Source organism: Pipistrellus hanaki (assembly GCF_964339955.1).
Source record: "Pipistrellus hanaki genome assembly, chromosome: 1".
Taxonomy (NCBI): Eukaryota; Metazoa; Chordata; class Mammalia; order Chiroptera; family Vespertilionidae; genus Pipistrellus; species Pipistrellus hanaki.
The window spans coordinates 53,729,685-53,745,659 of record NC_140503.1 but is presented as its reverse complement, the minus strand read 5'-3'; the positions used below and the strand labels follow the sequence as shown (position 1 = coordinate 53,745,659).

At 44.3% G+C, this 15,975-nt stretch overlaps 1 protein-coding gene across 3 annotated transcripts; it reads right to left on the bottom strand.

The window, feature by feature from the left end:
* Nucleotides 1–414: 414 nt before the first annotated feature.
* LYSMD2 (LysM domain containing 2) lies at nucleotides 415–15,152 on the bottom strand. Of its 3 annotated transcripts, XM_084894623.1 has the most exons (4): nucleotides 14,530–14,601; nucleotides 13,940–14,021; nucleotides 2,564–2,895; nucleotides 415–978 (listed from the first exon to the last, which is right to left on the bottom strand). In XM_084894623.1, exons 3-4 carry the CDS (start codon nucleotides 2,893–2,895, stop codon nucleotides 936–938), a joined length of 375 nt encoding a protein of 124 aa, XP_084750749.1. In that variant the 5' UTR covers nucleotides 13,940–14,021; nucleotides 14,530–14,601; the 3' UTR covers nucleotides 415–935. The 3 variants fall into 3 exon arrangements, with proteins under 3 accessions (XP_084750749.1, XP_084750748.1, XP_084750747.1); XM_084894622.1 differs by lacking the exon at nucleotides 13,940–14,021 and having other exon boundaries at nucleotides 2,515–2,895; nucleotides 14,530–15,152; XM_084894621.1 differs by lacking the exon at nucleotides 13,940–14,021 and having other exon boundaries at nucleotides 14,530–15,144.
* Between the last annotated feature and the right edge of the window lie 823 nt (nucleotides 15,153–15,975).

The following is a 15,975-nucleotide window of genomic DNA, read 5'->3' as shown; positions in this document are numbered from 1 at the left end:
AAGAACGTATTGTTTAAGGTTTCCTGCTGTAATCTATACATATAATAAGACAATTGAAATTATGTGAATAAAAACAGAACCCTTCATTCAAATGAGCACAGTGACTTCAAAACACTATAAAGTCACTAATCAATGAAATCTAAACTAAAAGTCATCAATGTGTCAGCTCATGGTATTGCTTTTTTCTTCTATTGACCAAATTCCATGTTCTCACTATATGTGAAGCATACCAAGTCAAATATTATGAGTGCAAAGGTTACTAGTAACTGCAATTGATTTGCTTTTAGATTACTAAAACTCTTCAAAATTGCAATTAAAATAATAAAAAAACATAAAAGTAGAGGAAAAGCTGTCACTATTTCAAAAATATAACTTAAAATAAAAATTTTCTCATTTGTTAAAAAAATTGGAGACTCAAATGTAAAAACATAGTTTATTTTTTTCAGACCTTAGTAGCTCACTTTTACAAAATAGCAGACAAAATTTGGTTCTCTATATTAATACAGAATATGTAATACATATCCAAATATATATATAGCACTTAATTATAAATACATAGCAAAGCCCGCACCACTCAAACAGCAACCATGTCTTTCACATAATTAGGAATTCTCAAGAGATAAACATTGTTTTAGCTTGACTATGTAAGTAGGCTTTGAAGCTTTATGTCAACTAGTATTTACAAAAGCAAGTTTAAAAACTACCAGCACCTACAAAAGTGATGAGCTTTTGTTATCATGCCATAATGCAGACATAAAATTATAGAAAGCCGGAGGGAACCAATCACTTCAGTGCAACTGCAGTGGAACTACTTAATTGTGACTTAAAGATGTACACTCTGAGAACCCGGGAGAGGTGCTTTTGAATCTTCAGTTGGTGGTTTCCTTGTGATCCAACTCTCTCTTAATCCAGGTGCAATTATGGCCCCTGTTCATCTAACTATGATAGAGTGAGGTTGCGTAGGGATTGTCTTCATCTCTGGAAAGAAAAAAAAAGGAATATAGCATAAACTAATGTTTAAAAACTGTACTCAGAAAACTAACACATATATTTATCATACAACTTAATATCCACTTGACAAAGAAGTGCAGGTGTTATCAACTTACAATATTGTTCATGCATTAAAAATTGTATGAAATACAAATACTCATTGAGGTGTACCTTATTTATTCCATCTTATTGGTGTCTCAATTACTGGAAAAAAGAATAGTACTTGCTATATATTTATATTTACTTCTATTATATTACATTTGCATAAAGTAATAAAACTTATATTAAATTATATTCTCATTTATATGTTTATGTTTTTAATGTTTCACCTTTTTCTCAAAAGGATTTGAGATGCCTATGACAAAGGAATACATATAATAAGATGAATAAAATATGAATAAAAAAATCAGGACTAAAGAAAAGAGAAGGCTACAAATCTATTAACCATAAGAAATAATATATTGGTTGAACTGAGCATCAATTTTAGTTGCAACCTTTCTGGTAAGGGTAAAAGAGGAAAGGTTGCCCTTCTTGGAATCAGGAAGAAAGAAGGAAACTAATTCTATAGGAGAGAGAAAGGTTTGCCGTAGGACCAAATTAAAAAACAAAGAAGAAAACTCACATGAGCAATGTAAGAAACATCTGAAAGCAAACAATGGACAATGTCTTTGACAAATTTTATAAGGATCAGTATTTTACAAAGTATTCTCTAGGGTACTGCTTTCTTTGAAAATGTCAACTATAGTCAACTGCCCAGAATTCCTAGCTGGGCAGTTATGCTACTAAGCAAAGAAGCAAATCTATACTAATAAAAGGGTAATATACTAATTAGACCGGGTCAACCAGCCATCTTCCAGACGTCCAACTCCCTTCTGGACAAAGCTATGGTGGTGGGGGCCGAGGCAGGGGCAGTTAGGGGCAACCAGGCTGGCAGGGGAGGGCTGTTGGAGGTGAGATCAGGCCTGCAGAGGAGGGTAGTTGGGAGTAAGATCAGGCTGGCAAGGGAGGGCAGTTAGGGGCAATCAGGCAGGCAGTGGGGCACGGTAGGGGTGATCAGGCCGCTCCCACAAGGGGAGCACCGATCAGCCAGAAGCCAGGCTTACAACTGGCCAGTGCAGCGGCAGTGGAGGGAGCCTCTTCCAGCTCCGCAACAGCGGTAAGGAGCCGGGAGCAGGTGGGTGGTAAGGAGCAAGGGGTCTTGGACTGCGAGAAGGATGTCTGACTGATGGCTTAGGTCCACTCCCCTGGGGGGGTGGGGTCCCTAAACCAGCAGTTGGACATCCCCTGAGGGCTCCGGGACTGCAAGAGGGCATAGGCCAGTCTGAGGGATCTCCCTCCCGGCCCTAGTTCATATTCCTCTAGTTTTTATAATAACTCACCGAGACAAAGCATTGCAACAGATCAAGCCTTATATAGAATACAATGACTGTTATATAGATTTCATATATTAAAAATGCTTTTCTGGAATTAAAACATAGTTTTTTAAAGCAAAAAAGAAATTTTTTTTTTACCAAGTGTAAATACCTTAAGAGTAATTCATTCAGTCTCTGACATTTTACCAGCGTATTTTTACCTGCTCTCTTCTTTTAGTTTCCTGGCTGCCTGTGTTGATAACTTAATCTGCAAGTCGAGCCTCTGCAGGAAGTCTCTGGCTGACACCTCCTCGGGCGGCACTGGAGGAGCCGGAGAGGCCAGGGGACTGGGAGGAGGCGGGTCTTCCACAGCGGCTACCAGCCCTTCTTCCTGAGAAAAGGGGCCATGGGCAGCCTCACTTTCCGGAGAATCAGCTGAGTTAAGTCCATTAAACACCAAAGGCTTCTCTGAAATAACTGGGATGTCCAAAGTTTTCTTCAGAAATATGCAATCATTGGTAAACAGTTTATTTGCCCTTTTAATCTGTTCCATCTAAAATATATTTAAAAAAAAAAAAAAAGGAAACACAGAGTTACATATAAATAAACCCAGAAATATGGCTTATTATGCAACACAGAACTAAAGATACTCATAAAATAAGATTTAAAAAATAAAATAGCCCTAGCTGGTTTGGCTCAGTGGATAGAGCACGGGCCTGCAGCCTGGAGGGTCCTGGGATTGATTCCAGTCAAGGGCACATGCCTGGGTTGTGGGTTCAATCCCCAGTAGGGAGCATGCAGGAGGCAGCCAATCAATGATTCCCTCTCATCATAGATATATCTATCTCTCTCTCCCCTCTCCCTTCCTCTCTGAAATTAATAAAAATATGTGGGGTGTTTTATTTTTTAAGTAAAACAAAAGTATCCATGAGCAAAATGTGTGCAATGCTTTATCTGGGTTTGAGACTCTTAATTCTGACTTTGCCACTTACCCAGATACCCCCAGTTATTTCAAGAGATGTCAGGAAATTCTTTCTCCCAATTTTAAAGATGGAAACACTAATTTCCCCCCACTATATAAATTGCCCTACAAGAAAGCTTTTACCAAAGACTTTTAAAACCCAGAAGTTAAAAAATACAGAATTTGCCGAAACTGGTTTGGCTCAGTGGTAGAGCATCGGTCTATGGACTGAAAGGTCCCAGGTTCGATTCCGGTCAACGGCATGTACATTGGTTGCGGGCACATCCCCGGTAGGGGTTGTGCAAGAGGCAGCTGGTCGATGTTTCTCTCTCATTGACATTTCTAGCTCTCTATCCCTCTCCCTTCCTCTCTAAAAAAAAATAAATAAAATAAAATAAATTATATAAAAAAAAAACAACAGAATTTTCAGCACTTATTTAATAAATTCCATTCTTATTTTAACATTTCAATTATCTGATTTTTTATGATCTACTAGAGGCCTGGTGCACCACATTTGTGCACTGGGGCGATGGGTACCTCAGCCCTGTCTATGCCCTCTCGCGGTCTGGGACCCCTCAGGGGATGTCTGACTGCCGGCTTAGGCCTGCTCCCCAAGCGGTCCTTAGCCCTGCATGGAGGCAGGAGAGGCTCCTGCCACTGCCACTATACTCACCAACTGTAAAGCCTGGCTTCTGGCTGAGCAGCACTGTCCCTGTGGAAGTGCACTGACCAGCAGGGGGCAGCTCCTGATTGAGCATCTGCCCCTGGTGGTCAGTGCGCATCACAGAGACTGGTGGTTCTGCCATTTGGTTGATTTGCATATTAGGGGTTTTTTTTGTTTGTTTGTTTGTTTTATAAAGAATTTTAGTGAGTTTATTTGAGCCAAACTGTCGACATATGCTAGGAAGCAGAACCTCAACGAATTGAGATAATGCCCCAAAGAATGGGAAGTTCATATCTTGTTTTTATAAATTACCATCAAAAGGAAAATACGTAAGTGGGTTACATGAAATTCACTGATGATAGATTAAGGAAGTGGGATAAAGCAAAGCGGGAAAACCTCTGGGACAGGATAAAAAGTGAAATGATGGGCATATGCTCTTTTACATAGATGGATACAGGATATTTTATCATAGTTAAGAGCTGATAATTAATTTGCTAACAATAACAATGAGGGAATGTCCTGGTGCCATTTGTTGTGCCCTGAGAGGTCCGGCGGGAAAAAAATGAAGTTACAAGTTACCCAGATATTTCAGATATGTTATCTTAGAGACAAAAAGACAAATGGGTTCAGTAAAGATCTAAGTTGATCTTTGTCAGGGAAAATACTGGCCTAGGACATGACTACCTACTATAACCTGTTTTTAGTTAAAGTTTAATTTCAGACTCTCCTTTATGGTTACTCTAGGTCTGATTTTGCCAACTGCCATGTAGACCTTCCCTGAGCTTGTCAGGTTAGCATGTGGCCTTTTTTGTCCACACACACCCCTTTTGGTCATAAATCAATCCAAAGGATGCATTGATAACCAACCTTTGGTTGGATAATGGGATACCCTGGTGCTAGGAAGGCTCATTCCTAGGATGTCTCAGTGTCAGCATGTCTTGCTGAACAGGTGGACCACTGAGGATGGGGCAAGACCATAGATGGCATTTAAGGTCGAATTCTTATTATTCAAAACATGCAGGTAAATGGGAGCCAGTCATATCCTTTATGTCTTTGTTAAAAGTATTCTGGGTCATTTCTAATTTTTGAGCCACAATGATCTGAGTCTTTTTGCTGTTTGTCAAGTTTTGTTTTTTTGCATCTAGTATAACATTTACATACCAGGAATAAAATAACAATAATAAACCAGTAATATTGATTAGGAACAGAAAATATCTAATATTAGATGAGGAAAGATCTGAGGGGAAACAAGTATCTGCTATTGTCCAGAAGTCTCAATTTTTCTTCTGGGCAGTAAATTTTACCCATTCCTATATTTAGATAATATTTATCTAAAATATTCATCTAGATTAGATTTCTATGTTATTCTACCAGGGCAATTACTAGGGAAATGTTCCTGGAGAGGTTTGTGCATATTAGGGTTTTACAATATTACATAGGATTATGTGTTATTTTAGTGCTTCCTGTGTCTCTTGAATTATATTTGGTCAACATAATGGATGCAGGAGGTGGCACAGAGATAAGTCTGATGAGAATTTGGAAGAACAGTGTAGGCCGGAGCTGTGGTCATTAAGAAAGGCCTTACAGAGAAGATGGGGTTCTGATATTGATTCTTTTGACTTCAAATGGACCTTGAAGAATGGGTATAAGTAGGACAGGTAAGGAGAGGAGGAAGAGGGCACTTTACATACAGTATCTCATTGTCTCATGCCCTACAGAGTATCTGAATCTCCCCTTTACTAAAAAGGAAACCAAGTTCATAGAGGTTATGTCCCAAGGAGTCACAATACAACTGGCAGATGAAGACGTTAGAATTTAATACAGGTTTCTACAACCTCAAACTCTTTCACAGCCTGTGAGTGCCAGGGTAAGAAATTTGGGTTTTATTTGAAAAGTGATGGGAAGCCATTGTGCAATGCAGGGAGGGAGTGACAAGATCTGATTACAGTTACAGGTCACTTTGTGGAAAATGGATTCGCATCAGGGAAGCCCGGTTATGGAAGAAACTGCAGTAGCACCGACAAGAGACTAACTAATCCCAAACGATGAAGTGATGTTTTCGGAATAGTTCATACTTATATCTGAGCTTAAATGGGCCTAACGTTCTGAGAATTCCACCTCACATAAAAGGAAGAAGTGTCATGATCCAATCCATGGAAGACCTGGAAAACTCTACAGCTGTCTTGATCTTGCCTGTTTAACATTTTCCAATACCCAATGAATGCTGAGAACAGAGAGTGGGACCTTTTCCAGGTGACCCAGAGCTTCCCTCCGTTTCTTGGGGGCAGATGAGTAAGGGAGAGGGATAGCAATCAAAGGCCTTCATTTCAAAACTCTTTTTTCAAATCAGGATTGAACAGTATGACTCAACCAAGTGTATTGTCTAGTCATTAAGATACAGATTGCAGAATAATTAAGCGCTAACAGGGTGGCCACAAGGTCAACCCTGATGAAATTAGGCAGATCAAGTGCCATCAACAACTTAATAGTTTATTTAAAATGACTCCTGTGAATGCCTTCTCTAAAGGTGAATTCACTGTGAGGGAAATCACAAAACGTCCCCCACAAAAGGTAGCTCGATGGCAGCTGCTGAGCATGGCCCAGAGCTCTCCCCAAAAGCAACCCTGGCCAGTGCCATCAGGCTGCCTGCCTAACAGTGAATGCAAATTTCAAAATATTTCTCTTCCTCTTTAACAGAAATAACATAAATGGAACCACTTTAAGAGTCTCATGCTCTACCGACTGAGCTAGCCGGGCGAGACATGGAACCACTTTAAAATGAAGCTGGAGCCCTAACCAGTTTGACTCAGTGGATAGAGCGTCGGCCTGTGGACCAAAGGGTCCCAGGTTCGATTCCGGTCAAGGGCACAAACCTTGGTTGCAAGCTCCTTCCTACCTGGGCCCTCGTTGGGGCTCATGTAGGAGGTAATCAATCGATGTGTTTCTCTCCATCGATGTTTCTCTCTGTCTTTCTCTCTCTCTGCTACGCTCCCTAAAAAATCAATGGAAAAATACCCTCTGGTGAGGATTAACAAATTAAAAAAAAATTAGGTAAAAATAAATAAAATGGAGCTGGAGCTGCCATACCAGCAGAACTGCTTTGCATGTCTTATGCTCAAACCTTGGAATGTTCAAAACAGGGCAAAATAACCTTTGGACTAAGCCTAAAGCAACATTGCTTCCCAAAACACTGTTTGCAAAGATAACAAGAAAGCAGTTGCTATGACTATTGGACTAAAAATTCAAAACATTGTTTAGAATTAATATCACTATGTCACCTGCACCAATGAAAATGCCTTCCTTCTGTTGATGTAATTGTTCCCATTCTCACAAATGCCTTTGTCTCCTAATTGGAGTATTATTTGAGCTTCTGCTTGAATTAATGTTTCCCAAATAGTTATCCTTTTTTTTTTTTTTTTAAATCTCAATAAATGCATGTTGCCTCTCATTTTACAAGGCCTTTTATTTTTAGGTTAACACTCTCCATTCCTTAAAAAAGACATGCCCTTGACCAGCCCAGTCGTTGAGTGTCAACCTATGAACAAGGAGGTCACGGTTCAATAACTGGTCAGGGCACGTGCTCGGATTGCAGGCTCCATCCCCAGTGTGGGGTGTGCAGGAGGGAAACCAATCAATGATTCTCTCTTATCACTGATGTTTCTCTCTTTTTTCTTCTTCTCCCTTCCTCTCTCTAAAATCAATAAAAACATTTTTTTTTTAAAAACACACCCTTCTAAAGACATTGAAGTAACCTACCTAATAAAAGAGTGATATGCAAATTGACCATCACTCCAACACACAAGATAGCCGGCAGGGGAGGGCAGTTGTGGGTGATCAGGACAGCAGGGGAGGGCAGTTAGGGGCAATCAGTCCAGCAGGGGAGCAGTTAGGTATCAATCAGGCTCACAGGCAAAAGTGGTTAGGGGCAATTAGGCAGGCAGGTGAGCAGTTGGGAGCCAGCAGTCCTGGATAAGGAGCCTTAACGGGCAGTCAGACATTCCTCAAGGGGTCCCAGATTGGAGAGGGTGCAGGCTGGGTTGAGGAACACACACACGAATTTCATGCACCGGGCCTCTAGTCCTATATAACAAAAGGCTAATAAGCAAATTGTCCTCTTGGGAGTTTGACTGCTCACTATGACATGTGCTGCGTGGAATGAAGGAAGGCCCCAGCCATCAGCCAATAACTGGGGAAGAAAGGCCCTGATCATCCCTGATCACCAACCAGGACTAGAGACCCTACCTGTGAAGGAATTTCGTGCACCAGCCCTCTAGTACATAATAACTAACATTGACATAGCACTGTGTGGCTTGCAGAATATTTTCATAAATATACAGCTCTCATTTCATTATCACTTTACAGAAAAGACTTACCTATTATAGGATTCTCTCTAGACCATTTTCTAGTAAATGCTATATTCACACAACCCTACTGTCCCCTGTTAAGTTCTAGGTTTTGGTGGCAACCATACCCTTCCACTGCCATGTGGTAATGGGGGAAAAGATTTACTTCTTTTTCACATTATCTCAGAACCTATGACACTCCATTTATATGAAACTGGAGGCCCAGTGTGTAAAATTCGTGCACAGGTAGGATCCCTAGTGGCTGCTGGCCGGCAGCGCTTCCCTTCCCCCGGCCACCTGCTGCCACCGCCAGCCCTACCCCCTGGTCAAATCCATGGTCATAATCCCAGTCGAGGGGACAATTTGCATATTAGGCTCTTATTATATAGGATGTCCAGAAAAGGCTAATCTATAGGTTAGGAAGTAGATTTGTGGTTGCCTAGGGCTGGAGAAGGGACAGGGAGTAAGGGCAAGGGAACAGGGATCTTTCCAGGGTGATGGGACTGTTCTAAAATTGGATTCTGGGGATGGTTGCACACAACTCTGTAAATTTACTAAAAGTCCTTGAATTGTCCACTTAGGATGGGTGAATTTTACACTATATATATTATTCCTCAATAAAGCTGTGTAAAAAAAGAGAGAGAAAGAATACATGAGAATCTATTAAAACCCCAAGTATTAAAGGCTACTTTACCATACCTCTCACTAACCTATCTATTTATGGTTCTCTTCCCTTTGACCAGCAAGTGTCAACAATTTCCAACAGCAGCAGAGGCTAAAGTTATAAACAGGAGAGATGTACACACACTGACATTTCTAACTCCTGACACTTTTTCCCCCTAAAATGACAATCAGTTCACCTTTTCTCAGCAAGGTGACTTCTTGTTAGGGGAAGTGTTAAGAAGTGGCTGGGCTTAGCAGCTCATTGGAAGGGAAAGAGAAACCCTGGCAATAAAAGGAGACCGGAAGTAACTGAGGGCAATGTGGCCTCTGGAGAAGGGACAGCACAGGCATGTTGACAAGAGATGAAGAAAGGGTTTATGCAAATAACGGGTCCCCTCCCTGCCTCCACCCACTTTCAGTTTCTATTCTGTTCTCTGAACCTTTTTTTTTTTTTTTTGGTTTCAAACAAAGAGTTCGCAGGGGCTACCTGAAGCTGGTAACTTTGCTCAGGAGGCTTGGATCCCACTAAGAAGAGCAGCAAGAGCCATAGCTAAATCTAGTTACTAGGTTAGGCAGGAGCCTTAATGTCTCAATGGAAGAAAGAGTAGCCAGGGAAATTCCAGCCCAAGCAAGTTCATGGCTGAGATCTGACCTTTAATAATTTCTCAACTCAGCTCAATGAGTTTCCGTTTCCCAGACCCACTTTCTTAATTCCTCTTACTCTGGTAAAGATGCTCTCATCTAAATCTATATTTAACTCAATATAAAGACCCACTGCTGCTGGGGACGGGGGAGAAAAGAAGCACCAAGGACCAGCTGCAGCAGTAATCTTTTTGCAGCTTGGAGAGCTAGCCTCAAATCCAACTTCACAATTCAAGTCAAGCAGCTGCACCCCTCATTCAGACGGGGCCCCTTCTTTAAGGGTCTGCTCACCTCCGGGGCTAGTGACTTCATACCAGTCAGGCTTTCCTGTGAATTAAACCCGCCCATACGTGGAGGGCCCAGACCCAGGCTAGACACAGAATATACAGAAATAAATCACACAAACAACCTGGCATCTCACATAGCCACAGGCTGATGGAAAGCACTAGCTGATAAACTCATTATGCATAAAAAGAGAACAGCAAGCACAGCCAGTGTGGTACAGCGGTTGAGCGTCAACCTAGGAACCAAAAAATCATGGTTCAATTCCTGGTCAGGGCACATGCTAGGGTTTCAAGCACAATCCCTAGTAGGGGGCCTGCAGGAGGCAGCTGATTGATGATGTTTCTCTGTCATCATTTCTATCCCTCTATTCCTCTCCCTTCCTTTCTCTCTTAAAACATTTTTTTTTTAAAGAGGCAGCATATGTTATCTTGTAGCCCCAGCATTCTAGCACAGGGCCTCAAACAAACCAGGTTCAATAAAAGTAGCTCAAAAAATAAAGTCAGTTATTAATATCTGTGAATGACTAAAAGGGGTGGTAGACTCATTAAGATATTTCCTAAGTCTCCCTAGCTGTTTGGCTCAGTGGATTGAACGTTGGGCCTGTAGACTGGAGGGTCCCGGGTTCAATTCCAGTCAAGGATACATGCTTGGGTTGTGAGCTCAATACCCAGTTAGGGGGCGTGCAGGAGGCAGCCAATCAATGATTCTCATCACTGATGTTTCTATCTCTTCTCCCTGTGCCTTCCTCTCTGAAATCAATCAATCAATCAATCAATCAATCAGATATTTCCTAAGTCACCAGCAGAAGAACCGAAATCCTTTAGGTGTCAGACCTGCCCAGATTCTCAAATGTCCACATTCTTATTTCCTATAGAGAAGCTTCCTGAATCCCATGGCCCATCTCTATGGAAGAGATACTCAAATGAAACAATAAACTAATAAGCAGAAAATGTACAGCATATCAACAAATTACCTAGAGCCCTAACCGGTTTTGCTCAGTAGATATAGCATCAGCCTACGGACTGAAGGGTCCCAGGTTCGAACCAAGTGCAAGGCTCTTATAAGCATGGGGCCCTGGATGACTGCACAGGCCACACACCCATGAACGGGTCCCTGCATACAGCTCTCAGGAAAAGAGTGTTCCAAACAGATGGAACAGCAAGCACAAAAGCCCCAAGAAGGGGCAGTGCTTTGGGAACAAGCAAAGAAGCCATGCATTTAAAAAAAAAATAAATAAATAAATAAAAATGAAGATTCCGGGGTCTCTTTTCTGGATAATCTGATCCAGTAAGTTCAAGGTCAGCTAGAATCCTTTATTTTTACCCTGGCATTCTCCTATGCAGGAAGTTTGAGGAACACATTTATTTCCACATCATGGGATGTACGTTGCTACTAGACATTGACTGTGTTCTACTTCAGATAGCCAGTTTCCCCTAGTCCCGTGGTCGGCAAACTGCGGCTCTCGAGCCACATGTGGCTCTTTGGCCCCTTGAGTGTGGGCTCTTCCACAAAATACCACGGCCTGGGCGTCTTTTTTGAAGAAGTGGCGTTAGAAGAAGTTTAAAAAATTTGGCTCTCAAAAGAAATTTCAATCCTTGTACTGTTGATATTTGGATCTGTTGACTGATGAGTTTGCCGACCACTGCCCTAGTCACCCAGGACTAGCAACCAGGTCTCCATCTTCACTCCTTGTCAGAGTATGTGCTCTGAGAACCTCCTTCTACCTAAAATATCCTTTACCACCGAGGGACTGAGGTCCAGCATGGATTCCCAGCCGGCTGGCGGGGGGAGCTGTCGTCGGCAGAAAGGCTTCCCTCAGAGTTCCTGCTCCGCTAAGTAAGATTGCAGAGCTGTGCTCTGCTCTTGGCAATCATGGGATGTTCAAGTCTAAGTTTGCCTGGACTCACTCCTAATTTCCAGATGCACTGCCTTGGATCTCTAAATCTCCAACCTTGTATCACCTACTCCTTTAAACAACAGCTTACATACTGTATTTTCCGGCGTATAAGACGACTTTTGAAACGAAAAAAAGTCAACCAAAAATCGGGGTTGTCTTATACGCCGAGTATATCCCAAAAAACGTCTCGATATGCCGCTAAACGAATTTTTTAACTGTAAAATTAGGGGGGTTGTCTTATACGCCGGAAAATACAGTATATTGATGACACTGGTAGTCAATATTAGAAACTTACTCAAATTCTTTCTGCTCAGTCATGGAAAAGAAAAAAACCTTTCTACATTTTTAGGTTCTACTGAAAAATCTTAATTTACAATGAGTAAATCCAGTTAATAACTGCAGATATTAATTCAAGCAAGAATATCACTTCGCTGTTACAGGATTATTGCTTTTATTGGCTCTACATAACCAGTGGAAGAGCCTCTAAAAATGTCATCACCTTCCCTAACTGGATTGGCTCAGTGGATAGAGCATCGGCCTGCGGACTTAAGGGTCCCCAGGTTCGATTCCAGTCAAGGGCATGTACCTTGGTTGTAGGCACATCCCCAATAGGGAGTGTGCAGGAGGCAGCTGACAGATGTTTCTCTTTCATCGATGTTTCTAACTCTCCATCCCTCTCCCTTACTCTCTGTAAAAAAAATAATAAAATACATTTTTTTTAAATGTCATCAGCTGTGTAGTTCAGATCCCAAAGTGGTTGAAACTCACTCAACCAAGAGTGAGTTTCTTTCCAGGAACATTCGTCCATGTCTGGACGGGGGCCGGGCAGAGGTCAAAGATGCTGCTAAACATCCTACAATGCACGGACAATCCTCCCGCCCTCTCAAACGAAGAATTCTCCAGTCTATGATATCAATAGTGCTGCAGTTGAGAAATCCTGTAATAACTATTATGGCCACAGACTATATAGTTCCCAATTCATTATACTTCAGCTTAACATCTTAAAATTGTCTTTCTAAAGCTAATGAAAAAACTGATTCACACTTTAACAGAAAGCAGTGATAAGGTTATGAGTAACAGGATCTATATTAGTGCAAAACAGGGGTTAGAAAGCATTTGGTCTAAGGTGGAGACCTGCCGTGAGCAGATGCTTAGACGCTCTAAGCAAGTCGAGGGAAACCATGGAGGGCAGTGGTTACAGAGAGACGGAGGTGGGCAGTGGCCAGGGAAATACCATTTCTCTGGATATCCTGGGTTCCTAGGTGCAGTCACCTGGCCTAGTAGGTAAGACCCACAGAGACCAGACAAAAAGACTTTCCTTCTCAGTAACCAACATGTTAAGAGAGCTCTTGATAAGTCTAGGATAAAAAATATGGATGGAAATTAGAAGTAACATCTAGACGAGAAAAGCAAATGCTTTATCACTGTGCGGGTTCAAGCTGGTCTCATTGAATAAGCATACTTGAAAAAGTATCCTTACCCCTCATCCATCTTCTCATCTGTATCAAGGAGATTAATTACACCTATCTCCAGACTTATTTGGAAAATGAAGCAAGATGGAACAGGACAAATGCAATGCCTGGCACATAGCAGACGTTCAGCAAAAGATAGCAAGTGTTATTTGCCAATTCTGCTTTCCTCTGGCTTTGGCCCAAACCAGTTCTCACTAATGCACATTAAGAACTGCAGTTGTAAGCTCACCTTTAGCAACTCCCAAGAGGGAAGGATGGGACTATCCATGGCATGATGTCAGTACAGGCCTGCAAAGCAAGATCCCTGCTCTCAAAATGTTTAAATAATAGGAGGAGCGGCTAGGAAAACATATACCAACCTGAAGATGCACATTACTCCGTCTCTGACACTGGTGAAGGGCCAGGAAGAGTTTCATTTTAACAGGCAAATAGAGATAAGATCCCCTTCCTTCCCGTCGCTGTCTAAGGTGCTTCAGGAAGGAACATTGAAAACTGATACCGAACTCAAATGCACAAAAGCCACCCACCGCATAGCTCAGAGGTAATTATAAGTCATTTTAATGAAACAATGTGTTCCCTCAGGTTTCCATGTTCTTCCCAGAGGTGTAATGCAATACGCCCAGGACACACACACTTATAAATTTATAATAAACACAGCTCCCCGGCTCACCTAGACCACAGTTCCTGGCTGCTGCTTAGCGACAGGTGTCACATTCACGGTGGCCAGTGAGCCCAGGGGTGTAATTTCACTTCTAAATAAAGAAAGCATCATCGATCGAACCAGAACATCCTCCTGCAGGCACAACTCCTGCTCCTGACTCATCACGGTGCATGTTTACAACAAAATTCCCCGGCCCACGTCCACAACATCGGTTGGGCTTTGAGTAAATACATGCGTGGTGATATGAACAGGACTGAACAATCGGTTGATTTCGTAGTAGCTCCCGGGGATGCCAAAACTCTGTCCTCTTTGGCCTGTGCCTCACGCGACACAGATCTGGTCGGAGCCTCGGCAGGGCACCGGGAGGGAACCCGATGCACCTGCCTGGCCCGCCCCTCTGGCTGCCGGACCAGCTTTGGCGACCATTTCGGTCTCCAGCGGAGCGCACGCAGGCAGGATCTCCGGGGAGCAGATGGCTGCCTCCTGGACCCCCATTGCTCGCACGCCCCGCCCTGGGCCACCCCCCTCTTGCTCTCCCCTTCCCCCCCCCCCCCCCCCCCGCCCCACATCCCTGCCTCCGGCCCGCCGGCCCTGCTCACCGTGACTCCGTACTTGAGCGCGATGCCCTGCAGCGTGTCCCCCGCGCGGACGCGGTGCTCCACGCGGCGCTCGGTGACGCCGGCGCACAGCGGCGCCCGCACCCGGGCGGTGCTGCCGTAGGAGCGGGTCTTGGTGCGGGCCAGGCTCAGCGACAACTCGGCCTCCTCGGGCTCGGGGCCCGGGCGCGAGTGCGGCGGCGGCGGCGAGAGGGTCGCGGGCCGGGGCGCGCGGGGGCTGCCTTCCCGCAGGGCCAGCGCCGGCGAGGAAGCCGCCATGGGTCCTGCGGGCGCCGCCAGCCGGGACGCGGGCCAAGAGGGCGGCGCCTCCGCCTCTGCCTCTGCCTCTGCCTCTGCCGCCGCCCCCTCTTCCTCCTCACTGAGGCTGCGGGCCGCCGTGCCGCGGGGGCGGCGGGCTGGAGGCGGCGGCGGCGGGCAGCTGCAGGGTTGGCATGGCGGGCACCATCTCCCCCGCTCCCCCGGGGCGCACCTGCCAGGCGGAGGGCGAATCCAGCTCCGGCAGCGCCCCACTCTGCCTGCGCGCCGGCACCGGGAGGCCCTGCTGGTGGAGAAACGGGGCTGGGAGCGGCCTATCCTTAGGCATCCTCCGCGTCAGGTGGATCGTGGCGCCAGGCCGCTGCCTGCCCGTTAGAGGCGGGCAGCCTGCTTAGAGCCCGCCCCGACCTCAGCAAAACACCGAAGCTTTGCTCTGCTCCTTTATTCCTTCCCCAGCAGGCACCAGCTTTCTCAAATATTCAAGGTCTCTCCATGCCGAGGGTAATTTCATCTCCCTGGGTGACCGCTAAACCTAAGTCACAGGAAACATTAACACCATGAAACACACATGTCCCTCTCCAAGCCCCTGTCAACAGCCTGGAGGGTCCAGTCCTTTCAACATTACACCAGGAGGGTAGCGCTTGTAAGGCCTGTGGGTGACCTCAAACTAACCTCCAGCTGTTTGAGTTTCACCCTTCATTGCACACCAGTACCCATTTTAGTCCTGGGCTGCCTTGAAATCTGACTCGCTACGGCCTAATCTCTGGGCTCACTGCTTAGCATTTACTATCTGTACACATCCTTTTTTCTTATCGGCTTGGTTTCCTCTTGACTACCCTGAAATCATAACTCCCCAAAGTGTTCTCATTCACTCCACCAATGGCCTCCTATCTGTATTCTGCATCCTGAACACCCTCTTCCCAACATTCCGGCATGCGGCCCATTCTACACAGAGTGGGTGCGCATTTACTAGGGCCAGGATTTCTGTTGTACTTTGGAGAGCTCTCCAAGATGAGGTTCCTGATAGACAGGAAGTTTGATTCATTGGCTGAAGTTTCCATATGTTGCTGTGCTGGACAGAGACAACGGACCTAGAGCTCAGGAGACGGAACAAAAGATGGGAGAGGAGCAAGTGGTCCCCACATCACCCTTCCAATAAAAAATTCTTCAGTG

What these genes read in the sequence shown, in the direction of transcription:
- LYSMD2 (XM_084894621.1), bottom strand. Translation starts at nt 14,805, where the DNA reads ATGGCGGCTTCCTCGCCGGCGCTGGCCCTGCGGGAAGGCAGCCCCCGC. An exon ending in CGCTCAAGTACGGAGTCACG is followed by an intron (nt 2,896 to 14,529) that starts GTGAGCAGGGCC and finishes AATATATTTTAG; the next exon opens with ATGGAACAGATTAAAAGGGC. An exon ending in AAACTAAAAGAAGAGAGCAG is followed by an intron (nt 979 to 2,563) that starts GTAAAAATACGC and finishes TTTTCTTTCCAG; the next exon opens with AGATGAAGACAATCCCTACG.